At 40.0% G+C, this 26,451-nt stretch overlaps 1 protein-coding gene and 1 long non-coding RNA gene across 7 annotated transcripts; one reads left to right on the top strand and one right to left on the bottom strand.

Annotated features, from left to right (window-relative positions):
- Positions 1 to 48: 48 nt before the first annotated feature.
- LOC119030699 lies at positions 49 to 6,754 on the top strand. 4 transcript variants are annotated; one of them, XM_037118488.1, is made up of 7 exons: positions 49 to 267; positions 3,290 to 3,375; positions 3,509 to 3,568; positions 3,658 to 3,969; positions 4,498 to 4,800; positions 5,153 to 5,281; positions 5,493 to 6,754. In XM_037118488.1, the coding sequence occupies exons 3-7, from the start codon at positions 3,517 to 3,519 to the stop codon at positions 5,552 to 5,554; spliced, it is 858 nt and encodes a 285-aa protein (XP_036974383.1). In that variant the 5' UTR covers positions 49 to 267; positions 3,290 to 3,375; positions 3,509 to 3,516; the 3' UTR covers positions 5,555 to 6,754. The 4 variants fall into 4 exon arrangements, with proteins under 4 accessions (XP_036974383.1, XP_036974380.1, XP_036974382.1 ...); XM_037118485.1 differs by having other exon boundaries at positions 2,827 to 3,375; XM_037118487.1 differs by lacking the exon at positions 49 to 267 and adding an exon at positions 1,514 to 1,647.
- Positions 2,789 to 22,107, bottom strand: LOC119030701. Of its 3 annotated transcripts, none has more exons than XR_005078380.1 (6): positions 21,808 to 22,107; positions 18,233 to 18,357; positions 18,038 to 18,154; positions 14,164 to 14,243; positions 3,694 to 3,767; positions 2,789 to 2,916 (listed from the first exon to the last, which is right to left on the bottom strand). It is a non-coding gene; the product is annotated as an uncharacterized LOC119030701 (long non-coding RNA). The 3 variants fall into 3 exon arrangements; XR_005078381.1 differs by having other exon boundaries at positions 18,038 to 18,104; XR_005078379.1 differs by lacking the exons at positions 18,038 to 18,154; positions 18,233 to 18,357.
- Between the last annotated feature and the right edge of the window lie 4,344 nt (positions 22,108 to 26,451).

The raw sequence follows: 26,451 nt of genomic DNA, 5'->3' as shown, positions 1-26,451 counted from the left end.
AGGTGCCTCATCAAAGGTTATTATAGTGAGTTTATTATAGTCCAATTCATCTGAAGCAGAAAACCTAAATTTCAATTAAAGTCATCACCTATTTGTTGAGATATTTAATTAACTAACAAATATTTGTCAAGCAGCTGATACAACACTTTTTTCCCGTAGGCATATTTGTCTTGGACTGGCACATAAATGCTTCCAAGTTACAGTAAATCAACAACATAAAACAGAAGAGCAGCTGCTGTGTCTGACAGATCCTGCACCCGCCCCATGGTAAGCACAGCGATGCTATAAACAAAGCCCATCTGATAACTTGGATGAAGGTCGTAGAAATTGCTATAGCTACAATTATTTGAGAGTTGAATCAAATACAATCTTCCCTCAATCAACTCTAAAAGAAAAGTACTTTTATCACAAATGCTACCAGCATTGTGTATTGATGTTTCTGTCAGGTTGGTAACTTTCACTGTTTGTATCAGTCAATCGGTTTTCTACCAGCTGAACACTGATTTATTTTTATTGGGATGATAATGTTGATAATGTTGACTGGTTACTGATTAAACTGTAGGGACATACTCACCACTTTTGCTGGTACAAACAGTTGCTCCTTGTAATACAGGAAGTTATTCACAAAGCATCTTTGCCCTTGAAAGAGCTTGTAAGGTGAAATAGTGTTAGAAGTAAGAAGGTGGACGTTTAAGAGCGTTAATGTCTACAGCAGAGCAGAAAATGGTGGAAAGATGAAGACAAAGGACAGTTAAGGAGGAGTTGATGAAATGCTCCTGCTAAGTTAGGAGAGCTGGCGAGAGCTGTAGATTCATCCTAATCATTCATAATCTAAGACTAAGAATCAAACATCTTCCTGTGATCGTCTCTTCTCTAGAGTGTTCATGTGCACTCGACTACGCCCTAAATGTACTGCACTAGTAAACTGTGGCTCTCTTCCCTCAAATACAAACACATCAGCAAGACGTGAAATTCAAATGTTATGGTTTCAAATATTTTCAGTTCAGTAGCAGCTTAGTTCAAGAAGCAAAAGGAGTATCACACTGAATGTATTCGGTGCACACAGGAAGTACATATATAGACAAGGAGGGACAGAAGAAAGAAAGAAAGAAAGAAAGAAAGAAAGAAAGAAAGAAAGAAAGAAAGAAAGAAAGAAAGAAAGACTTCATCATGCCATCAGTCCTCCTGGCTTTACTGAGACAATCATCTACACGCCCTTTTACTTTTTCTGCCCTTTCTCTCTTCCTTTTCTTTCTCGCCTGCACGTCTCATTCGATCTCTACATCGATCTAAACATCATCTTCATAAAATAGCTGTTTTAACTGATTAAATAAATTTCTATCTGTTGCCTTTCAGCTACCGCTGTGATAACAAGCCTGTTGGTTGAGTTATGGTTCCTGGTTTGCTCCTCCTGAGAGATTGATATTGTTCTTGGAGTAACATCACTCGAGGGCATTACTGTCAACTCTGAGAGAAAAATCTGAGAGGACTGGCAGAAGCGATTAATAAGAGCTTACAGAAACAAAGAGAACTGGATGTCGTGATCTACAATTCAGTGTGAAAACAACATGAACAACACAGTGACCAACACGTCGTTCTATGAGCTCCGTAAACACAAACTCAGACAGTCACAATCAGGGCACTCAGGTGAGCAGCACCTACTGTCTTGTGTCTTAGATGAGACGTATGTTGCATGAATTTAAAGATCTGTCTTTACAAACTCATACGAGCAGAGTAATGTTGAGGATTGTGAACAGCACACAGAGGGTGAGTCAGTCATGGAGCTGTGAGTGTCAGACAGGCACTGAGACTCAGACGGATACAGAAGAAGAAAAAAACTGTGGTTTTCAGCTGTCGGTTTGACGGATGGTTTAATCTCACGCACAGCAACAAGAGTTGCCTGTGAGAAAGTTTTGTGACAGAGATGTTTGTTAGTTATGCATAGTATTAAAGTATAGTATATGTATTTAATGTAAATAGCTGCATTTCTTCATGTGTCTTCAGACAGGTTTGCAATGTGTTCACAATGCAGGTCAGTGAATAAGAGCAGCATGCCTCCATATGTACATGGACCTACATACATTTACTTTTGAAAATGTGAAGAGCCAATTAAAAACTATACACATCAACAAGAAAAAAGACACTGAGCTCTTTGAGCTAGTTTGACGGATGTTGAAGGCGTTTTTAGGCAGAAGTCACTGCTCGTCTGCACTGAAATGGAAAGTGGCACCTCGAGCGACCTCCGTCTACAGCCTCCTCTACCCTGTTTATTCAGCCGTCAACGGTCTGCAGACGTTCCACAAAGAGCGGTCACAGCGGTCAGCAGGGGCTATTTCTGTACAGTTCTTTGAAATGAACTTGTGGTTTGGTAATTTGTGTGAGTCTTTACATTTTGCATGCCACTCCAGAAAAAGAAGGTTGCTGACAGTACAGTCATATCTCTTAATGTAGAAAGTAAAGAATGTGTTAGAAACCCTCAAGTATGCTCCAACACAATAATCAGAGTTTACATGAGCCCTGCGCTGTTTGAAGTAATGCGAAGGTAAAACTAGGTTATCACTGAATTTAAAACTGATAGACGAGGTTCACATACAGAAAAGAGTCACATTATCTGTAATTGACTAATCATACAATAGTTTTTAAAAGGGAACATAATAGTACAATGATGGTTTAAAACATACCGTACATACAGTATAACACAGGTTCAGAGAGCTGCTAAGATCTAACATGTCACAAATCCAAGATGTGGAGGTGAAATATATTTTCTATTTCCCAAAGTTCGAACAATGTTTGTGATTAGTCATCTTTTTCTGTCCCCTGACTTAGATAAGTCTGTACAGATGCTTTATACATCTTCAGTAGCTGAAGGTAGTTGTGTCTACTGTTTGGAGTCTTCTGCTGTGTCTGGATACAATCCTGTAGACAAACACCAGAATCACAGGTTATGGCCCTTAAATCACATTCATTTTATAATAACAGATATTTGGTCATAATTTTCCATTTAATATGATGTATTCTATCTGTGAAGTGTTTCAGGATACTGTAACCTTTCATACTGTGACTGGAGCATCTGAGAATTAAGAAATGTTACAACTGAAAGTCTTTCAGTACACTGGACATACATTTGAGACAAACATAACTGTCATTAATAATTATTAGTATACATTTATTGTCAGCATTCTTTATCTGTGTGATGTCAAGTATTGGTGTTCTGATATTCAGTATATAACTGAAAATAGTTGTGAGTGACAACACAGTCGCCTCTTTCTTGATCGATCTGCCACATAAGACAACACAAAGAGAGGACCATGAACCCGCCTGCTGTCAGTGGAACATTTTCAGGCGAGCCTTGAACACCACACCATCGTGAAGACGGTGAGACAGTTTTTATCTTGTGCTGAGATTAGCTAAAGTGATTTGATTGATCTGGATTTCAGTCAAGTATTCAAGTAAAATTAAAGGAGAAATCAAATGTATCATTTTAACTTGTGTTTGTGTATCACAACAGAAGAAACAATGACTTCAGTCTTCATCATCTTCACTTTGGCAACAGCAGCTCTGGCAAAAGGTACGTATGAGTACAAACGTCTGTTCTGTTCTTTATAATCCATGTATTTTACATTAAGAATTCCATGTTTTGTTATTTTATTCTTCTAGGAGTGATTGAATGTAATTTCCTTGAACATACTGGACCTGGACTGTGTTCTGGAGCAGTGGGACAGCTGCTGATTTTTCATCTGACGGTTGCAGTTAATCCAGATATCGTGCTGAAAAAGGATAACAAGCACATGATTTTAAAAGTAAAAAATCACAGTGTGACTGGGAATAATGAGGAATATGAGTCATTCACCAACGGAATATTAAAACTGGGGAAGGCAACGAAAAGACACTCTGGAGATTACCTGTTGGAAGAATATGGATCTAATGGAAATTTACTGAAAAAAATCAATGTGCAACTAGAAATAACTGGTGGGTAAAAAAAAAAAAAGGTACAAAAACGAAGTTTATTCCAAATGTGGATAACAATAAAATCTATTCTATATCTAAAACAGGAATTAGAGAGGGCTTGGCTGATGTGCAGTGTGTAAAACATTTACCTTGTATACAATAACAGTTTTGTGGAAATGAGAATGTAGAATGACACTCAAGAATATAGGATATTCATGCTTCGTCTTACAATTTATGTGCACGTGTATTTCATGTCTGTTAATAAACCTTTAACTTATTAATCAGACTTGACAAGAAATACACAAATGTTCATGATCATTTCCTTTGTGTGCCATTTTAACGTGTCACAATCTGAAACTCAGAGTGTTGCTCTGCACACAAAGCTCCTTTCTGACAATAAAAAAATTATAATTTGGAATAGTTATTAAATAAGTTATTAAATAGTTTGAACGCTCAACATGGGGACAAATGAAGTTTTCTTTAATTAATTTTAGCATTTATTCTGTCAGATACTAAGCTACATGTTGTTACTCTGTGTTTGTCTTCCAGCCACAGTGTCAAAGCCGGCTGTGTCTCAGGTGTGTTTGTCTCCAGACCTGATGAACATCAGTTGCTCCTCAGAGGGAGATGCAGTCGAGTTCACGTTGACGTTGGACGGTCACTTACTGCTGCGGACTGAAGGCTGCAGCCTGCGGCAGAGCAGCGGGACGATAAACCATCAGACTGAAGACAGATCCAGCGTTTCAAGTGTCACCGTCAGCTTGTACGGTCAGCTGACAGGACACTTGATGTGTCATGTTGGGAACAATGTGAGCAGAGATGAAACCGTTGTTCACCTGACAAACTGTGGAGGTAGTGTATATAAAGGACACCTGAGTTCCCTCATCAGCTCTTATTTCACTGTTTTTTTCTTAACATTTTTAAACACATTACATTAACTCACTCATTTAGTGTGAGTGTCAGATTTTACACCTGATACGTGTTAAACACCAGACAGAATAAATATTGTGAGGACTCAGTTATAAGAAAAGGTCTCACCGGACTGACCGGACCTACAGTCAAACCCGGAGCACCGTTAGTTTACAGTTTGGGAACGAGCCTCAATATCATACTGTCTTATAAAAAGGACCTTTGAGAAACATCTTTGTGGCTTTTATGCTGACATGTCAGTGATACATCATTTGGTTTGATGTTTGTTTTCCAGAAGTTTCTTCCGTCTGTGTTGTGACTGTAGCTGTGACAGCTGGTGTTGTCTCTCTCCTTCTGCTCGGGCTGCTGTGTCTTTGGATTAAACGTCTTCGGAACCAGTCGAGACCCACGACTGTTGATGAGGGTAAGCCAGAATATCTTCCTGTGTCTTCATCCGCCTCAATAAGAACCGTACTGACATTACTGTATTATAGTAGTGGTTTTATAGATTCCTGAATGTCAAATATCTTCTGCATCACATTCATTTAATATCATGAACATCTGTAAAGCCTGTAAAGAAGCCATGACAGGTTACCGCTCCAGAACACATTTTACTTTTGTTTGATGTTTTCCAGGCAACGGTGAAGCTGAAATTATCTACTCACATGTGAGAGTGACACAGAAACCAAGAGCTTGACTGACCCAACACACATCACAGAGCAGCATCACTTTATCTTAGACATGACAAGACAGCGTGAGCGTGGCTGGACATTATCTAACCTGAGAGAGAGAAGATGGGATCGTGTTGCTGTGTCTTGATTTTCCAGTGAAGGTTTTTCTTCTGTGATAAAGGAACTTGTTAACATCTATGTTGCAGCGAGGCCGATTTCACTGCAAATTAAATGATGATTTAAAAGCTGCTGTATGTTATTCAGCTTTTGCTTCTCATAACTGTGTTTCATGTGATTTTACATTCTCTCATTTGTATTTTAACTGTGTCACTGCAGATGAGTATTGTACATTATGTACATTTAATTAATTCAGTGTTGGATTTTTCAACTTGTATTTTTTGATTGTTATTAATTTTTTTATGTTGATCATATACAGTCTTTGTGTGATTGGGATATATGTGACCATATATTATACAGTATAAATTGTTTAATGCTTAAAGCTTCCCGTTTTAAAATTTTGGATTTTTTAAAAAAAAAGTCGCTCTTTAAACCATTTATGTACTCTTCTTAAAATCAGTGTCATAACTTCCAGTGACAGTCATCACTCATATTTTTCATGTCAAAATTTTGATAAAGAACTGAAACAGACATACTGTTTATACAGAATGTATTATTTCAACTTTGAATTGTAATTACTAACTGATGTGGTTATGAATTGACAGTAAATAGTGAAGTGTAGTGAAGTGAACTGGTTGTACACCAAGTAACAGCAGAGAGCTTGAAGTACGTGATGTAGACAGTGTAAGGATCATTATTCAACAAGGTGGAGCCACATTTAACAATGATCATGAAAAAATGCTCATTATTTGTTCAGTGTGTGGTTCCTGTCTCCATTCTAGTGTGGCTGTTTAACACCAGCTGTGACATTATGTAGCTCCCCTCACCCCCCTGACGGCCTCCCAGGAGCTCTGTCTTAGAGCAGTCAAGCTCAAATCTGTAAACTTTATTCTAGTTTGTCACTGCTTTTTATTGAAGAAATGTTAAAGCATTGAACTGCTCTGTGACTTTTAAACCTTTTTTATTTTAGCCTGCTTCCCAATTTCTTAACTTGTTTTCATGGTTTGTTTCTTGGTGTCTTTTTAAATGTATTCTGATGTTATCTGTATGCTCCTGTAAAGCACTTTGAGTTGACTTGTGTCTGAACTGTGCTGTACAATTAAACTTGCCTGGCCTGGTTTCTACTCTAGAAACTATCATCTCCACTAATGATTCATTTTCATTTTCAGACTCGGATGATCATTTGTGTCTTCTTGTGTTTCTAGCAGAGGTGAAGTCAGTCTCTCCTGAGAGAGAGATGAGCCTGGTCACACAACCTGTCGTTCATGGTGACTGGATTTCTTAGCATACTTTGATCATTTGACATCTGCTGTGTGAGGCAATCATTCAGTTTATCACAAGAAAGACCAGAAATCTTTCCGTTTAGGTACGTATGCATAGTATTCACACACTGGTCTGCTACTGAGGCTGAGCAGAGACGGAAGATGGAAACATCTGCGGTCAACATCTTTTTCTCTTCTCGTTGTGTTATCAACCTGAAACATCAGTCGCCTTGGTTTTACTTCCTTCTAGTTTCCTCTAACTAGCTTTGTTGATGCACAATGTGAATAATGGTGAGTGTATAGTTTAAAAATAAATACAGTGAGGTTTGATGCTGAGAGGCATGAAGTGCCTATATCTCTCTGGTATCCCTTTTTAAAGTAGTTTATTCAAGTGTACTACAAGTATACTTATTTTATACAAAAAATGAGGTAGTATACTTGAAGTGTACTTTTCATATACTATATTTTATATACTTAAGAAAAGAATAGTGACGTTTATTTGGCTTAAGACAGTTGCAGGTCAGTCATCCTTGTTCTGTGGTTAAATTGTGTTGAGTTAACAAAGATGATGAACATGTTGGCACCATGAGTGAAGGGGTGTTTTCCAGGAGAGAATTCCCGTCTGTTAAGTTATTGGTGTGTGTGTGTGTGGTAATGAATGGCAAAACTCTGGCTAGAACTTGCCGAATTACAAGTACTAGTGCTTAGTATATCTTGATGTAAGTACAGGATAAGGTCAAGTCACTGACTTGTGCATACATATAATTTAGCAGAATATAAATATTTTTCACTACACACATTTGCTTTGAGGTATTACCCCTGTTATGAACTTACATGTTAATAAAGTAAAATGTGGACTTGAAGTAAATACTTAGTATACTAGTAGTATATAGATGAGTGTACTTGTTGTGTACTTAAAAGTGTACTTTTGTAAACTTAAAATGTTCCAATTTAGTCCAAAGAAGTATTACATTAGTATACTTTCTAGTATGCTACAAGTACATGGTCCATTGCATACTTGCTATACTTATACTCAAGCATACTTAATAAAATGAACTTCAAGTATACTACTTTTTGCTAAGGGATTCTTTGTGATACAGACTCTCTCATCCTCACACAGCTTGAATGCTTCCAGTCAAGTAAAGTGAATAATAATACTGGTGTTTCTAGACATTTAAATATTAAATGGAGGGTAAATACCTGCCTTCAAAACATATCTTTAATGAGATTATAATCCCTGACATTGCATCACTTCAAGCTCTGATGTGATTCACACTTTTCTTTCATTATAAAAGTCCATGAAGCGACAGCTCAGGAGGCAAGAGGACAGTCTTTGTTATTTGTTCCTGTTCATCAACAGAGAGCACAGTGCAGCTGCTGTGGGCTTTACAGGGGAAACTGAGCTGCGATGATGTTGAATATTAGATCTCACGTAAACTATAACCATGTTTTACTGAGCAGCTGAACTGTACTGCAACACAGACACTTATTAAGAGGTACACAGTTCACAGATCATATTGCCATGGTGCATGGTGCACGGTGAATCACAGAGAAGAACAGCGACCAGCTTCCTCCAACAGCAAAAGATTACTGGATGAATTCACAGGAACGTTTCCCTGGTCTGCAGTCTATAACAACTTATGGCATGTAAAGCTGCCTCACATATTCATTTAAAATTCTGTCCTAGCAACTAACCTACAGACTTGTCCACCATCACCCTCTCTCTACATTCTCCTTCCCTTTTCCTCAAAGCTCGGGGTGATAATGAAGCCAGCATGTAGGTCTACAGTTTAAAGAGGGAAAGAGACCCACCATCAACTCTACACACTACGGGTGCAATGGTGTCAGATTATCATGGTACGATGACCATCTCAGAAAATATCCGTTTCACTGTACCAGGGTACATGTAATTACACATTATCATCATTAAATCATTTTCAATGACCCATAAAGAAACGCTATTAATATTAAAATATATACCCACACAGACATGCAACTCAATATAAACCTGAAGTATGTATGTTTTAAACAAATGTAAGAAAATATATACCTTCTGAGAGCTGTTCCTTTTGATACCACAGTATACCATGGAACCAGTAAACCACTGCAACCCCACTACACACTAATATCTTCATTTCCAACCATGTGATCAATGAGGATCATTTTCTCTGCTATAATGTGCTCCTCATGAGTAACAGCATTCAGAAAGTCAGTCAGGTAGTGTAAGTGTCGTCTATGTATGAAGCTGACAAAATGCATGATAAGTCAAAACTCTGAAATCAAACACAGCAGAAAACTCCCACCCTCTGCGCCAAATACTGGCACTGCACAAACAAGAAAAGCTGCTATGTGTTTCAGTTATAGTCAGTCATACTGAGTGCAAATAACCTCTTCCTCAGTTCTCACCACACTACAAAAAGCAAGACAAGGCAAACAACTTCATCTTGGTGCCAGGTTCCTGTCAGTAAGCCTCAAGAAGACATCCTGCTGTTAAAGTGGTGAGTGAAATTGGTCTGAATTTGAGCCAGCCAGATGAGTGTGCTCCATGTGATATATTCATTTAAGTGTTGCATTATCTTTTAAAACTACTCAAAGACATGAAGTCTTATGACTTCTAATTATACAAATAATCCAAGCATGGTATTCAGTTTGTCAAAGTCCATTAATCAAAGTGTGTTCTTAAATCAGACACTGAACACATTTTGATTCCTTTTGTTGTTTTGTTTGCAAGTGAAATCCAACATGTATCTAAATATTCCGGTTGTGTTTCGACAGAAAATGATTTCCATCGACAGGATCATCACAGCTCTGTTGTCCGTGACTCTGGCAAAAGGTACATTACAGGCAAACTGGGAGTTAAAAGTACTTGTGGTGCAGACTAAATAACTAAATATTTATTTATGCAATGTTTTAGGTCTGAAGCAGCTACTATATCACATGTTAAGGTTATCGTTAGTTAATTGATATTTGTTACTTCAAATTTACAAATGAGTGAGACCCTTATCAAGCATTTGACATAAATTATGCTACGACGTGTAAAACACATACTGTTTGTGTTTAATGTATTTAATGTATAAAACATATTTAAATTACAAACAGGTTGAAATTTATATTCACAGTAAATCAATGCCAATGCGATCAATGAATCGTGAAGTTAAATTTAATAACTTTTAAGACCTTTTTAAGACCTCATCACCACTTCGAGTTCTAACCGGTTACGTCTGCACAATTGCACAACATAATTCAAATAGGCTGGCCGGGAACAAAGCACAAGATAATGCACTGAATGACTCACCAAATGCAAGGTTTATTAGAAAGAAAGCATTAGAACCCAGTATTTGACCAATAAAAAAAAACATTGACAAAACTAAAATATATTAAACTCTGGTGAGCTTCAGGAGGGTCACGCAATGTGGGAACTCCTTCACAAATACCGAGTGGTGGAAGAAGTATTAAAATCTTTCATTCAAGTCAAAGTAGCAATACAACAATATCAAAAGTACTCCACAACAGGTAAAAGTCCACATTCACAGTCCTACTTTTGTGAAGTATAGTACAATCACCAGTAGAAGTAGAAAATTGCCCCCTGCGATTGATACAGCATAATTATCATTGGATTATTAATACTGTTTAATCAAACAATATGGTATACTGGTATACACTGATATACACTGTTTAAGTATTCACATTTTTTGTTGTTTCTTTGTTTCTATCAGGGTCTATGGAATGCAATCTTTCTGTATCTATGGGACCCCTGAAGTGTTTTGGAGCCCTTGGGGACCCACTGATGTTTCACTTGCCGAAGAATGAAAAAAACATGATGTTGAAAAAAGAAAACATTTCCACAATTCTAAACCCGAACAGGTTAAATACAAAACACATGAAAGTGATTCTACATGAGAAATACATCGATCACTGTACATTTTTTAACAATGGAACACTCAAGTTGAATAATGCACGGAGGACAGACTCGGGACAGTACCGGCTGCAAACACACGGATCTGATGGTATATTTGTAAATGAAATCAATATGCATCTAGAAATACAAGGTAGGAAATTTTTTGATTTTCAAAATGCTTCTCTGATATTAAACTAGTCAAATGCCACTGCAGACAATAAATGTGTTGAAACCCTGAAAAAGAAATTTTATAAAGATCAGGATCAACAACTAAATAAGCATTTAATGTGGAATCTTTTAGTTATCAGACTTAATTACAAAACAACAACAAAAACATCTGTAGTTATTGTATGGAAATTCATTTTATGTAGGTACACACATAAACACAGATGGCCCCTCATTATAATAAAACGGTATAATATTGTATTCAACAATACAGAATTCATTAGTATATAAAAATCTTTAATTTTGATTGTAAAAACATGTTGCTGGAAGTTATTTTTGTTTCAAGTGAATTCAACTTCAACTATATATATATATATATATATATATATATATATATATATATATATATATATATATATATATATATATATATATATATATATATATATATATATATATAATATATATATATATATATATATATATATATATATATATATATATATATTTCAAAAACAACCCTGCACATTGTAACCTTCATGATGCAAGGGCAGGGCTTTTTATATATATAAAAAAATATATAACTGTGGATGTGCACTCAGCCATACGTCTGTAAGGTACACCGAACTGTTGTTTTTGAAACAGATCGTTTGACTTGTATTGCATTTCACTAAAAGGTTTCTAGGTTATCTAATAAGGCTCTTATTTAGACTAACGTCACTAATATAAAATAATATGCACTTCAAAAAAATGAAAATGTCACATGATTTTTAAAGTGAGTTTTGTTATATGTTTGCCTTCCAGCTTCAGTGTCAAAGCCTGCTGTGTCTCAGAAGTGTTTGTCACCAGAACGAATGAACATCACCTGCTCATCGTTGGGAGATGGAGTAGAGTTCTCTTTGACTTTAGACGAACACTTATTGATGCAGACAAGAGACCACAGATTCACCCAGAGCCCTTTGACTGAACACAGTGTTTCAAACATTATTATCGGCCTACATGGTCAGCTTACAGGAAACTTGATGTGTAATGTTCAAAACAATGTCAGCAAAGAAGAAACAGTTATTCACCTTATAAGCTGTAAAGGTAGTGATTTCATGATTTTTTAAAATTATTATTATTAAAAAAACACAACAAACTGCTTTTAGTTACTTAAAGCAAGTATAAACCTACAATCTGGATCAGGGGTTTGTCCTCCGGACAGATGCTGACAGCCTTGAGAATGACATGTTTCCATGATCTCAATATGTCATTTGAGTTGATGTTTGTGTTTTCTAGGTTCTGTTTCTCACTTCGGTCTCGTGGCTGCTGCTGTGATATCGAGTGTCGTCACTCTTCTTCTCTCTTCGTCTCTGTTTCTCTGCATCAAACACTTCAGTAAGAAAGCACGAGCCGTCACTGCTGAGGAAGGTAAGAGAGAGATGTTCTGTCCTCATCCACCTTCTGCTTCACTGTGGACTATACTATGTATGTTAATGTAGTCCACAGTATGAAGGACATGTACAGTATACTGAGCATTTCTTATAATAATTTTGCAGAGCATGATCTACTCTATTTTGATAAGCATGTTCTGCACTTCATGTAGCCCTCACTTGCACTGCATTCAGTTTAGTTCACAATAAAAATTATGAGACACTTAAACTGCATCCAAACACAAACTGTCTCTCCTCTGATGATTGAAGTTCTGTATGCGTTCTGTGGTGTAACTGCTGGAGCGCTGGGCTCATCTGACACGTCTCAGAAGCTTCACCAGAACTTTATGTCCTTTGACACAACTCAATGTCATAGTTCATTTTCAGATTTCAAGTGTCTGTTTTTACTTATTTCAGAGACTGCTGAAGATGAAGTTGTCTACGCGGATGTAAGAGTGATGAAGAACAGGAGGAAGAGGTGATCCAGGTCCCAGCAGCATGCAGCCTGAGCCGCTGTGCATGATTCTGCTTCTCACAACACTCTCATTGTGTTTGCCTTCATTCCTTTTTAAACAGTTAAAGTTCTATGTAGACGCATTTACATGAATATTCTTTATTCATTCATAAATCTTTTTAAACGTTCATGCATTATGTTCCAAATGTAAGAGCTCTGTTATTAATGCTTTTATTTTCAGCATTTGTTTTTTATTGTGTGTTTGATTTTGATCTTTAAATAAATGTACTGGACATCGATGATTTTGTTCTTATTTTACACTGGTTTGTAATAAGTAATTGGTCAGTGACTTAAATATAGAAAACTACAGCTCATACATGACATCCGGAACATCTGGAGTGACTGTTTCTGCAGTTAGAGAAGCTGGTAGTGTAGAGACCAGCACTGACCACACGATGGGGCCAGAGAGTGGCTGGTAGCTTTAAATCCCAACAATGCAATACATTGTTTTCCTGTTGAGTCCTCGTAACACTGCAAACCGTTCTGCCTCGCAGTGGAAAGCTAACTTCACACCAACTAAGCACTGGAACTTCAGAAAGTTTTTAAAGACACCGTTTTCTATACAGCCTGCTTTGTCACATACTGTAGGCCACATGCATCAACTATCTACCAACAGACTCATAATGCCTCAACTCTGTTTGACCACAGGGAGGCACCATCATGCAACACAACACAGCTGGCGTTTCACTCCCGGAAAATCCAACTTACATGATTTTGGCGAAACAACTGCATGGTCAGCTGAGACATTCATGCAAACCTCTGTAACCTCTGATATAATCATTCAAAACACACTCAAAGTATGGATTGCAGCCAAGATGAGAACAAGAATGACCTTCTGGAGCAGTTTTAGTAAAACCCCCCCGATGGTCAAACCATCATGCTCACTGTCCATTCAACAGAGGAACATGTTTCCCTACTGTACATATGACAAGAAACACTTTGAATCTTGAAGTCAAAGTTGTGTATGGATTAAGTTTTTGAGACCACTGCAGTGGCAGCTCAGAGAAAGTTTACGTGAGTGATCATAATAATGTAAATGTTACCACTTCTGATGGTAATGATGAAACTATTTAATCCACAATCTGTTTTGTTTTTTCATTAAAACATCCTGATACTGTAGGAACACCTGGAGGTACATCCAACTCTGATTCCAACAGTTCATATTCATTCAATCAGTTGCTTCAACACTTTGTAAAGACAGGTGTCCTGTCAGACAACAGTGAGAGGTCTTCACATCGCTGAGTTGTCTCTAGAATAAAAAACTCACCACATGGTAGTGTAAAGACAGTCCTCGTTCTCTCAGCTCTGTGGCGTGAAGCGTCTGTCACTCTTTGGCAGAAGGAGAAACTGAAAAGGAGAGAGGAGGAGGATGAGGGAGGTTTAACAGAGTGGAATAGGTGAAGCTTGTTGACTCTGTGCACGGTTCTATTATTAACTATTCACTCTCATTTCATTAATAACTCCTCAGTATACACTGCAGCTCAAACCACTTCCTCCTACTCCATAGCAGCTGCAGATGAGTACAGCAGCTCACTTCACTTCTTTTATTCCACTTCACATCGCTTTCACATGTCCTTGAAAAGTGTGTTACTTTTGAAATTGAAAACGTGGAAGTGGAATTCTCCCATGAGATGAAAGAGGCAGAAATAGACAACATTAACATGAAGACTTGGTCTTTTATCTTTTATTCATAGTTTAAATCCCATCATTCCTCTCTGCTGTCATATCTGTGGTCACATGTTCCTGAGGAGGATTCCCATTGCATACTAAAATTTTCTGCCATCAACCATCTGTCTTTCCATGAGCACCAACTCTCACCCACAGCCACAATATCTGAAACTGACTTTACGGTGAGGTCATGTGGAATAACACTTACGAGTTTCCCTACTTTCTCTCCCTGCCACCCTCCCTCTCTCCCCCTCTGTGTTTTTACAGGGTGACAGCAGGAGAAAGAAGGAGGGCTTCCCCCGCTGCCTGACCGCCCTGCTTTGAGAACATGTGGCCTGGGAATAATTGGGTTACAACTGCAGCAGTCCAGTGAGTTGGCCTTGATTCTGAGAATGACTCCATTTACTTTTGTCTGACTGCCTGCTGCTTCCACAGCTGCAGCTTTTATCCTCCATTCAGGCTCAGGACTTTATTGTATAGGTCTGGCCGACAGCCAGATGAGAGAGTGGAACACAACCCGAGCATTAATATACAAACCCACATTCAGTGGGTGAGACATGGAGATAGAATGGCCCCCTAAGAACTTATGTCAGGATTAAAACTTTTAGTCTTTAATGCTACAGAGAAAATTTAAATTCTGTTCATGATGTTAGACATCCTGTGTATGAATTCCAGTCTCTAAATAAAATACTTTACACATGTAAATCATACATCAGTTATGAAAATACTACGGTGGCATTATAATGTACCTGACAGCAAAGACCCCAAAGTCAAAGAAAACTTTACAGTGACCTAATAATCTTAATGTTGTTAATTACTTACACCTGTGCTTTCCCTTGCTAGCAGTCGGGCAAAACAAAGACAGTTGACTGAAAGTCTGTCAGTTGACTTAGCAAGGTAGTAACATGCTAATTACCATACATTACAACATTTAACAAATGTATGCTAAGCGTACTTAGTTTTAATAGCAATAAGCAGCATTTGGAATTATAATTTTAATTTCAGCAGTCACATTACAGCTTCTAACTTTCCCATCAACCCTCAGATAGCTAACGCTACTCCGACAGGTTTTACCAGGCAGATGGTTGGGTTGACCGACTTCAACTTCATCCCTGTGGCTTCAGTAGACAGACTGGTCTTTTTAGCCTGCGTTGGCAAGAAGAAGAAGACGCGTCTACAAAGAGGACAAAGGCCATCAACAGCTAATGTCTCGTCTTCTTAGCTGTCTACCTGAGCTTTGGTCAAAGATGGCTACCATGTGAAGTTGTGATGGCGGTTAACTTACCAGGCAAAGCTAGCCTTAAACATCACACACATTGTCAGACTATAGTCATGAACATGAAGTGGAGTAAAAAGTACAGTATTTGTGTTGTGTGTATAACTGATGATGAAATCATTCTAACTCACTGCATCATCAGCAACAGCATCAAATCACGGCTGCTGTTGAAACAATAGTGGCACACTGGTTGACCTTCCTTCAAGGCTCTAAAGCCAAAGATGATACTTGTCAGGGGCGTCCTTGTTTTGTTTTCATGGCAACCTCTCAACAGTCCCTGCCTGCTGATTGGCTCATCATACATTAATGACATCAGAGGTCAATGTGCAGAAATATGTCACCAGATACCATCGGAGTCTTTCAACAATGTGGCCGTCATGAGCCAAGGTTGTGGCAAAAGATTTCCTCACGTCGTTTAGCTTCCTCATCGGAAACGTCTCCACCAATCAGAGCAGCACAGCAGCACAGCAGCTGATAGCCGTTTCTCAGCTGGAAGCGAGATAAAGGGGGGTCAAGGTCTGTTAACATTGTAATTAATGTGGCGTTATGAGCTGCAGTCGGTTTGGTCTCAGTCAAACTCTCAGGGTCACTCAGACAATGAAAGCTCTTATCTCCTAACAAAGACTTCTGGGCCTGTGAAGGAGGCGACCGCCTGAACACGCCCAGCTGAGAGGCGCTCAGAGGGAGAAAGGCTTCAATACAAAATATCCAGGAGTCACTTGTAATGAAACAAACAGAAATCAACTCATTAAATTAAAACATGAAATTATTCCATGATATAATTCACTTACTGAATGATGGCATGTCCATGCATGTAAATAGATACACGTGCATAAGGAAGCATGCAGAAACACTCACTCACTCACACACACATCCATAAACCTCTCTGGAGCTCCTGCCCATGGAAACCATGGTAATGCCAAGCAAACAAGTACTGTCAGTTGGCAGGCAGGCTGCCGGCTGGCTCCCGTCTATGAGAACTACTGAAGCAAGCTGCTGTGTCAGTTGTGTCAGTGATGGGACTCAAGTATTAAACTACAGTAAGGCTGGTGAGGTCACTGACATGGATAGATTTGCCCTACATTTACTCACTTTATTACTAAAGTAGAAGATGAATGCTGCGCTGATGAAGGCATACACTGAATAAATTAGGAACGACTTGTGCTTGCATTCAGAAAATTGTTGTTAGTGTGAGCTGCAGTGAGGAGCTGCTTTGTATTGTAGTCATGATCAGCCTATAGATAAAGTCAGGAATAGAACTTCAGGGACTATCTTGGAGGAGCTACATCAAAACATTACAGTTTCTGGCTGGTGATGTTGAGACAGACTTGGTGATCTTTAGTTTAGCGTTAGCGGAAAATGTCTGTTTTGGATGGACTTTATTGCTTGAATCCCCGCACGGCAGCATTGTCTCCAACAGCCATGGCTTGAATTGATCCATTTTCATGCTGTGTTGTCTAATTTTAGTTGACAATGTGCTCACATGCTGTGATGTAGCACAGACCAGGATACTTGGCTTGCAGCATCCATTTTGGGGCTATTTGAAGCCATTTCATGCCAATTATGGGTATCAGCTTGTTGTTCTGATTGTTGCTGTGGAAAATGTTTTGCCTTTTGTCAGCCAAACTGACCCAGAGGGCTACTTCCTGTTTGAGTTGCTCATAGTTGAAGCAGCTTGAATTCATAATTGAGGATGAACAACTGGATGGTATTAAAATCACAGTTGTCAGTATTTGCAGCAGTGTCAGTGGATGATCTCTCAGCAGCACAGAGCTGTCTGACAGCAGCTGAGGGATCCTGACTCCTCTTGTTCATCAGGTCATTATTTAATTTGTGACTGCTATGCGAAAGTTAGAATCAGTCATTTGCTTTAAGGACTTTTATCTTATTAATCAGCTTTGCTTCATTAAAATTGAACAAATGGCTTATTTATTCAGGTTGTGTTTTCAGGTGTACTTTCAGGAACAGTTCACTGAGGTCTCATTGTGTCCTGAGCGAGATGAACATGCGGGACAGAAACAGCCGTGTGCTGACACAAAGCTGAATTTATAATCCTGAGCCATCAAAAGGAGAGCGGAACACCTGCACCACCAGGTGATGGAGGCCTCAATTGTGAATCAGTGTCGACTACACTAGGTTTCTGTGGCAGTGGATGTATTTAGAACACATTAGTGTCTCGGGATAAAGATCTGCTCACCTCATCACAGACCGAGGAATCGTCCTCCAATCCTCGGATTTGTTCTGATCCGCTTTAATGGACAGCACTTTATTCAACCATCAGTTAAATTAAATCAGGAGATCCCAAGACGTATTCCTGCATTGTAAAATGCTATATTATACCAGTAAATCTCCTTTTGAAGTAAATATGACCTGAGGGAAAAGAGGAACTCACTAAGACTTTCTCTTCTTTTTCTCCAGGCCATCAATCAGCAGCAGAGCGAGTCGCTGCATCTGGACCTCAGATCCTGCTCGCATCCATCTGCAGTTATTGCCAAGGATGTAACTGGCTTGCTGAAACTGGAGGTTCAAACCAGCTTCATGTAAGTAAGTAAGTAAGTAAAATTTATTTATAAAAGCACATTTATAACAGTTCACACTGACCAAAGTGCTGTACATAGTGCATTCAATAGGTAAGAAATAAATAAAAATAACCATAAAACACAGACAACCACATATTAACAAAGATAGTAGTGGAGAGGTAGAAGGATTAATGGAGAGAAAAAGCCGGGGTGTGCAGATGGGTTTTAAGCCTTGTTTTAAAGCTGAAATGGAGGGCCTTGTGTATGTGTGGTACCAGTTGGTCCCACAAGCGCGGAGCAGCTACTGCAAAGGCCCGATCACCTTTTTGCTTGAGTCTGGAGCGAGGGATATGGTCCCTAAGATCCTCTAATATGGGTCTTCTATAGTAGAGGATCTTAGGGACCTGGAAGCTGAGTGGGGGTGTAAAAGGTCTGAGATGTTTGATGGAGCCTGATCGTTGAGGGCTTTGAACACCATTAGAACTGTCCTGAAATGGATCCTTTGTTGTACTGGGAGCCAGTGAAGGGATGCAAGAACGGGTGTGATGTGCTCCCACTGTTTTGCCCCAGTCAGCAGTGTTGCTGCTGCATTCTGAACCATTTGAAGGTGTGCTACGAGGGACTGGGGGAGACCAAGGTTAGAGGGAGTTGCAGTAGTCCAGCCGTGATGTTATGAAGGCACGGATAACTTTTTCCAGATCGTGGTAGGATAGGGAGTGTTTTATTTTAGAGATGATTCTGAGCTGATAGAAGCTGTTCTTAACTACAGAGGAGATTTGCTTATTAAAGCATAGCTCTGAATCAAAGATGACTTCCTTGCAGAAAGTTTTGTAAATGGGGTTAGACTACCTTTTTCTGGTCCTGTGCAGCTCGAGTAGTTATCTTGCAAGATATTTGACATAAAGCTGAAGGAGTTGCTTGTACGCGTGTAAGCTCTTGTTCACATTATCTTAGTTAATGCCTAATCTGTTAAAATGCTCTTTATCTAATTCTTCATCTTTTCCCCAAGTTTTAACAAGACAGCGTTTACATTTGAAGTCATACTTACTGCTCTTTCAGACACATTTCAACATCAGTTCTATTGTTGTCTTAAAACGATTTCACCGGACAAAACAGAGACAACATTAAAATTGAATCTCTCTTCAGGATATTATTCTTGGTGGGGTGGTGTGGCCTCTGAAATAACATTTGTATGATGTAACCATAAACCTCTGCCCTGAAACCAATCGATATTAGAAGGAGTTCTCCTGGCTGCATGGCTGCCAGCTCCTCGGGGCAGACTGTTGGAGAGACAGCTGAGTTTTACTGATTCACCAGAAAACCTGTGGCTGTTCACTCACAGCTAGCACGTGTTGGTCCAAAACTATTTGTTTTGTATTTGCTTTAACGTGAAACCAAATGAGAGAAGCTGTTTAAAGTTAATTTGATGGACTTCTTCATGCAGTGGGCCTCACGTTAATGGAGTTTTACAGCTGTAAATCTCAATTTATGTCCTAAACTGGAAAACAAACATGAGATCTTCACTCTCGACTGCATTTGAATCAACTTGCAAGCTCTAAGTTTGAGTCATAAGTCTAAACGAGGAGATGAGCTCATGTTTGCTGGTGACCTGATGCAGCTACATGGCTCCATCCAGGCGGTCTGGAGAAACCCCCACACATCTGTGGATGGATTGAACATTATGTCATATTAACGCAACTGTAATTACACAGTCCCTGTCATCAACACAGGGCTGGATTACTGTAAACTCAGTGTGTGTGAGCGGATAGATTTGGTGTTCTCGACGTACTTATTCTTGTGAAGAGTTCATATTGTGGTGTGTCTTTGAAAAAAGGCTCTTTATGGCTTTAGTTTGCAACAGCTTCCTGCCTGTGGTGTGACTCTGTCTCGCAGAGGTGGACTAAACTTGACAGAGTGCACAGTTTATGACTCTTTTTCAGGTAAAACAGACATTTCTCTTTGGCCGCGAGTTCTGAATCAACACATGGCCGACTTGTTTGTTGAAAACCACTTCCTGATACAGCATGTGTCGTCTTTTATCATTTAAACTGGAACCAAATGATTCTGACCAAGCCCACAAGATTTAGAAAGGACACAAATGCCAAAGTGGTGCCATTTCATTTACATTTGACGTGGCATGAGTCTTTCTGGGGGGGTCTGATCTGGTCAAAATCTGTTTTGGCTTTAGCGCCTCATTATCTGTAGACACAAATCTCTAACCCGGTGGTCTGAGGCTTCTGGCTGCCCTTCTGTTCTGACCCTGAGTTCCCGCCTGTGTTCCTCAGAAGGATATGCAGAGAACAACATACAGTGACACAGTATGAATCAATAGTTTCCCAAACAGCACGATGAAGCCGGGGTTTTACTACTTACCGACACTTTTAACTGTTCAGGTTAAGAGTTGAAGATATTGCTAGCTGTCAGTGTTTGTGATCATGCAGGCCAAAGCCAGCAATACCAGTAAGTCCAGTAGGCTGGACCCACCTCTCTGACAGAATTATGGCTCTCTTTGCTCTATACTTAGACTCTCAGACGATTGTATCTCCAGCCTGTCTGCTGCATGAAGTCCAGACTGAGTTTTTCAGGGAAATAAAAACCTTTTTCACTCCGTTAAAGATGTCTGGGAAGGATGAAAGACACAAAGGGGAGGGAGAGAAGGAGAAATAAAGAGAACGGGAGAGAGAGCTGGCTCTTGTATCTGTCAGTGTTTGTCCTATAGTGCCCACCGCTGCAGGACTGTTCACTCAGTCACTATGGTATCCGCTGAAACACATCGCTGCCTCTTGTTGGGGCATCGAGAGGGGGGATGTAAAGAAAAGTGTGTGGGAACGCGTGAGAGGGGCAAAGCAAGTATAAAGGAGACTGTCCAACGGGTAAAGAGAAGTGAGAAAGACAGGGACACATAGAAGGCCAGAGACTGACGAGATCCCTTCACATTAATGAGCCAGGATAGTCCGGCTTTCCTGTTTTCTCTCTAACTTCACCCAAATGTCCTAGATTAAAAGCCCAGAACTGGACCCTAACCCTAACCCTAACCCGTAAGAAACACTTTATTTTAACATAACTGACGTCATCTTACCATTTCAGTGGATGTCAAAATGTTTGAATTTCTGTCTAAAATCCCATTAAAATGTCAAAAACGTTATTGAATTATTTTGTATAAAGGAAACACAGCAGCAAACTAGAGGAGTCGATCATCCTGATGTGTCACAAGAGTCTGGAGTTTTAATTAGAATTCATGTTTGGAATTATAAGAACGGATCAGCATTAAAGTTGAAGTTCTTCAGCCTTTAAAAGTCAGAATGTTTGTTCAGGAGTTTGTTATGGAGAAAAGAAAGTCTTACATGATATCCTGTTCACTCACTATTCAAACCAAGTTTGGACCCAAAATGAGGATGGAAGTAGGTTATAAGTGATTTTTTGATTTCAGAATGGGTCAAGTCCCCACCTGGTTGTGTGCAGCTGGAGGTGCAGGTGCAGGCGGAGGTGCAGGTGCAGCAGCTCATGGTGGTGCTGGTTGGAACGCGGTGCGTAGAGAGTTGAGGGTGTGCACAGGGTAAGGCGGCTGGCTGCACATGTGGAGGGCTGGACGGCTGGAGGATGGCGGGGCGGTGTTCACGAGATCAGATGAGAACTCCAAGAGAACAAAACAAGACAACCAGAAGTCTTAGAGAATATAATCAAACTGGAGCCATGTGCCACATCGAGCTGATAGCAGCAGGCTCAGGGTTAGCATGGAGAGCAGGGTTTCATCAGCAGGTGCTGATTGCCAACCTGCTGCAGGTGAGCGCGATACCAGCTCCAGCAGTGGGAAGCTCCGCCCAGCCTCTCCATGCACCTCTGAAAGCACAGCAGCAAAAGAAGCCACACCAAGCACCAAAATATCCACCACACAGTGTGACAGGACACGACATGACCCAACAACTCTCAACTCTCAAGAGCAGCAGATGACAAACCACAGTGCAGGTCAACATTAAAGTTCCTCTGAGAGCACCGAGTCTTTGTACCTTCATATCTACTTTTACAGCACATTCTGTGTTCAGCAAATAATCTTGCAAGATTTTAAATGGACAAATTCAGAAGGCTCCTTCGTGTTAAGTAGTTTATTGACTGTAAATCCATATGTGCTTCAGTCTGCTGTCACTTTAGATCAGTTTACCTGATCCAGAGTCAGGCTTTGGTGAAAGCAGACGTGCCTCTACAACACAGATGTGTTTGGTTTGTATATCCACCTCTACTTAAACAGACGTGAGGAGGCAGAAATGTGTTGCACATGTCTGAAAACCAGTAGAAGTGTAGCAGGCTCGTCTGGACGGCAGCTGATTCTGCTCTGAGGAGATTCACAGAGAACGTGTGCTCTGTACATCGAAGAGTTCCATCATCAATAGATGTTGACTGTAAATCAAAGTCTTCTGACAGACAAATCATTTCTTCTCTGTGCATCTTCACAATGTGGATTCTTACCTGGTTTGATCAAATTTACATTTTTTGACACAGTTTCCGAGCACATTATAATTCATCACAGCTTTTTGTGCTGTTTCCATGTGAAACAGTTTGAGGGCCAGACGTCTGTCAATGTGTCATTACTGGACTTAGTTGAAGGAAACATTTGGATTGAGACTGAAAACATGTCCTCCTGCATGAACACTTCAGATTACAACACTTCACCTGAACACCACGGCTCAAAGCTTGCTGGCACTGGGCCAGAAATAGATCCAGGTTACCACAGATGAAGGCAAACATCTTCTGTTGTCAGTCCTCTGCTCACATCTGCTTGTCCTCTTCACACTCTCCATTTTAGGATAATTCCTTGCACATTTCTTCACAGAGCTCCAGGGACAGTAAAGCTCTCCTCATGGTAGCATCACTTCCATCTTCTTCTTTTCCTTCAGGACCTCCTGCAGATTTTCCTCACAAGATTTTATAGCTGCTCTGAGAGCTGAGCAGCTCTGAGGTCTGTGAAGATCTGTGCTGTCTCTCTCTAAATCCACTTTTACTGAGAATCAAAGCAAAGCTTCATCTCTTCACCGGGCCAACAGAAACATTAGCGGGATCAGTGTATATGGATGGAAGCATCCATATCCACAGAATCCCCAGAAACAAGTTCAGTTTTCATCCCAACCAGGAAAAGAAGTGGGAAACCTCCCTCGAACCCAAACAGTCAAACCAGGTGGTCTCAGTCATGACTGAACTGGACTACGGTTCCATTTCTCTTTTAGTGTGTAAACACTTCTTTGGATGGTTCTGATATTCTGACCAATAACAGGACATTCTGTCATGCGATCTCTGCATGATGCTCGGTTGTGTTGAGTGCTGTGAAGATGATGCTTCAGGTAGTAAAGCCTTAATAACATTATTAAAGCAGCAACAAAACAAATCTGTTCAGTTATTTTGATCCATTCACTGAAACTGTGATCACGTACAGACGTCAGATTGACTCCAAACATGTCAAATCCAGAAGCCTGGTCCATGGTCCTGGTGCCGTCGTAGACCAAGTGTGAAAATGTATTTGTTTTAAAGTAATTTTACGTTAGTAAGTGTTGTAACATAAGTGACATTACTAACAATAATTATTAGTGCCTACGCAAAATCCAACAACAAACAATCCATTCAGGAACATGTAGTAACATGTCATGTCATGTCATTGTCCGAACCGCTTATCCCTTTCCATGGGGTTGCGGGGTGTTGCTGCTGGAGCCAATCCCAGCCTTGTCTCAGGGCGAAGGCAGGGTGCTCCCTGGATAAGTCGCCAGCTCATCGCAGGGCCCTCACTGATGAGCAATGTCGGGTTCAGTGTCTCACTCAAGGACACTTTGACATGCAGCTCAGCCCTGCCCGGAGCTGGGATTTGAACCAGTGACCTTCCGATCACTAGTCGACCTGCTCTACCCGCTGAGCTACAGCCGCCCCATGTAGTAACATAGTCAGCTTTATTTTGAAAGTCTAACCATACATTGCACATGATTTATTGCAAACCTGATCAGGAGCTTTTCACCGTGTTGTGTCTGGTCAGTCAGGAGCACAAGAGAACAACAGAAGGGAGGTCCACACAGTGACACCTCACTCAACAAGTCATTTATCAAAGACACTCAACACAAGCAAACGACGAGGTGTGACGTCAGCAGTGACAGATGGCTGTTGGGTGTGATGAAACTATGGGTTAAAGCTATTTAACATGCACCGAGGCTAATAAGGCTTTTAACGGCTCAAAACAGGTGACACCAATCCCTCAATGAGGTGGACGGGGCCAGACCATCAGGAAGAATCAGTAAAGAGGGACACACACAGATACTGGCCTGAGGCCTAGAGCGGTCGGCAGGTAGGTCATAGTTTCAGTTACAGTTCTTCCTTCTGCTGTTGTCAACTGTAGTTTCAGCTCCTCACCTCACCTCCACCTCATCACATCCACACTTTCAGCCTTTGTCTCCATCCCATCACAACCACCAGCATCTAGGCTGCATCAGAGGGGTGTCCTACACTGCTCATGGCTTCACCCTCACCTGTTAAATATAACGGACTCCTTCTTCCAGATAATATGCAGGCAGTGTGACTCTATCTGCAAACGCTTCGTCACTTTTAAAGGGAGTCAACAGTGTGGAAACCAGCTGCACCTTTAGTAACAAACAGTCTAACTGAACCCAGCAATCGTTAACTCGTACAGGGAGGTAATTGTGCACTGCATGCACAGTGACTTTGTAACATATGCGGTCATAAACACAAAATTGCTTGCTTCAGTGCCTCAGTTACATCACAGCTATTAGAACAGGACGTGATTACAAAGCTGTCAGCCCTTTAATATAACACTGACTGCCTCCAGCTCAGCTCCATTTAAACACTCTAAGAACCTTTACTGTAATAAACTTAAAGTGTGGTGTGTTGCTCATACACTGTGGGTCTTTTGATTTTATATGTGAAAAGGAATGGCTAGAATGCTGCTCCGATGTTTGACAGTCTCTTATGTAAAGCTGTAGATGGCACTCATCGAGTAAGACCTTACAAATCACAGTGAAATGGCACTGTATGGGCCACAGATCAGGAATTAACACTTGTGCTTCTTACAGATAGGAGATGTACAGATAAAGGAGAGAGATCCAGACACAGCGTCAGCGTTCTCAGAGACTGAGGAGATAAAGACCTGCACAATCATCCTCAGGACCTTTAACTGGAGATAGATTATAACAGAAGTATGTGTAAAACCTGCACAATTATAAAATCAAACTAAATAAACAGATCAAAATACATTTTCTATCTACATAAGATCCTTCATGAAACGTTCAGTTATTGTTGCCTGTCTGTTAATGTCTCGGTGGGTTGGGTTGTAATGTGAAGTGTTTATCTGCAGCGTGGGGGGCGGAGCTCTTTGGTCTTTGTGTCTGACTCTGAATTTCACATTTAATTCACATGTTCAACTTCAGTATACTGTGCCACTTTTCTGTGACTGAGGTGATTATACTGTACCCAAACCTGACCTGACACAGATGAGCCTTTTATCTTGATTAAACTGAATAGTGCTAAAAGACGGTCAGTCAGTACAGCAGAGAGCAGCAGGTTCATGTGTTTTCTGTAGGCTAAACAGAAGTTAACTTTGTTTTGATTCCCTCAACAAAAGGTCAACAGGATTTTTTAGATTTAGATTTTTGGGTGATTTTGGATTTGTGCAGAAGATAAACAAAACATTATGATTCTGACAGGTTTTGTAAGTAGGACAGACTTCACACATGAACACCACTGTCATCATTTCTGAGGCATAAATTCACTCACCAGAAGTAAAAAAATAACATTAGGGGAAAAAACGATTTGAAGCAGTTTTTTAAAAAAAACTTTGATTTCGTCCATTCCGCGTCTCCCTTCAGCTCTACGTCTGAATATCACTCGTCCTGTGATCATGTGACTGGAAACAACCTACACAGACCTACGTCTGCTGCTCATTACATTAAGTTTAGGACTGAGCACAATACCAATATGAACATGAGACAAACTCCAGTAATATAACTAACCGTCGGTGCGGACGGCAGCCCTCTGTTTACAAATCTACTGTATGTCTCCCACAGCTCACATAAAACCTGCACACATTCACTGGTTGCTGAACGAG

The sequence above is a fragment of the Acanthopagrus latus genome, chromosome 13 (genome assembly GCF_904848185.1).
Source record: "Acanthopagrus latus isolate v.2019 chromosome 13, fAcaLat1.1, whole genome shotgun sequence".
NCBI classification, from domain to species: domain Eukaryota; kingdom Metazoa; phylum Chordata; class Actinopteri; order Spariformes; family Sparidae; genus Acanthopagrus; species Acanthopagrus latus.
Note: the sequence above shows the minus strand (reverse complement) of the source record. Positions and strands in the feature narration are given on the sequence as shown.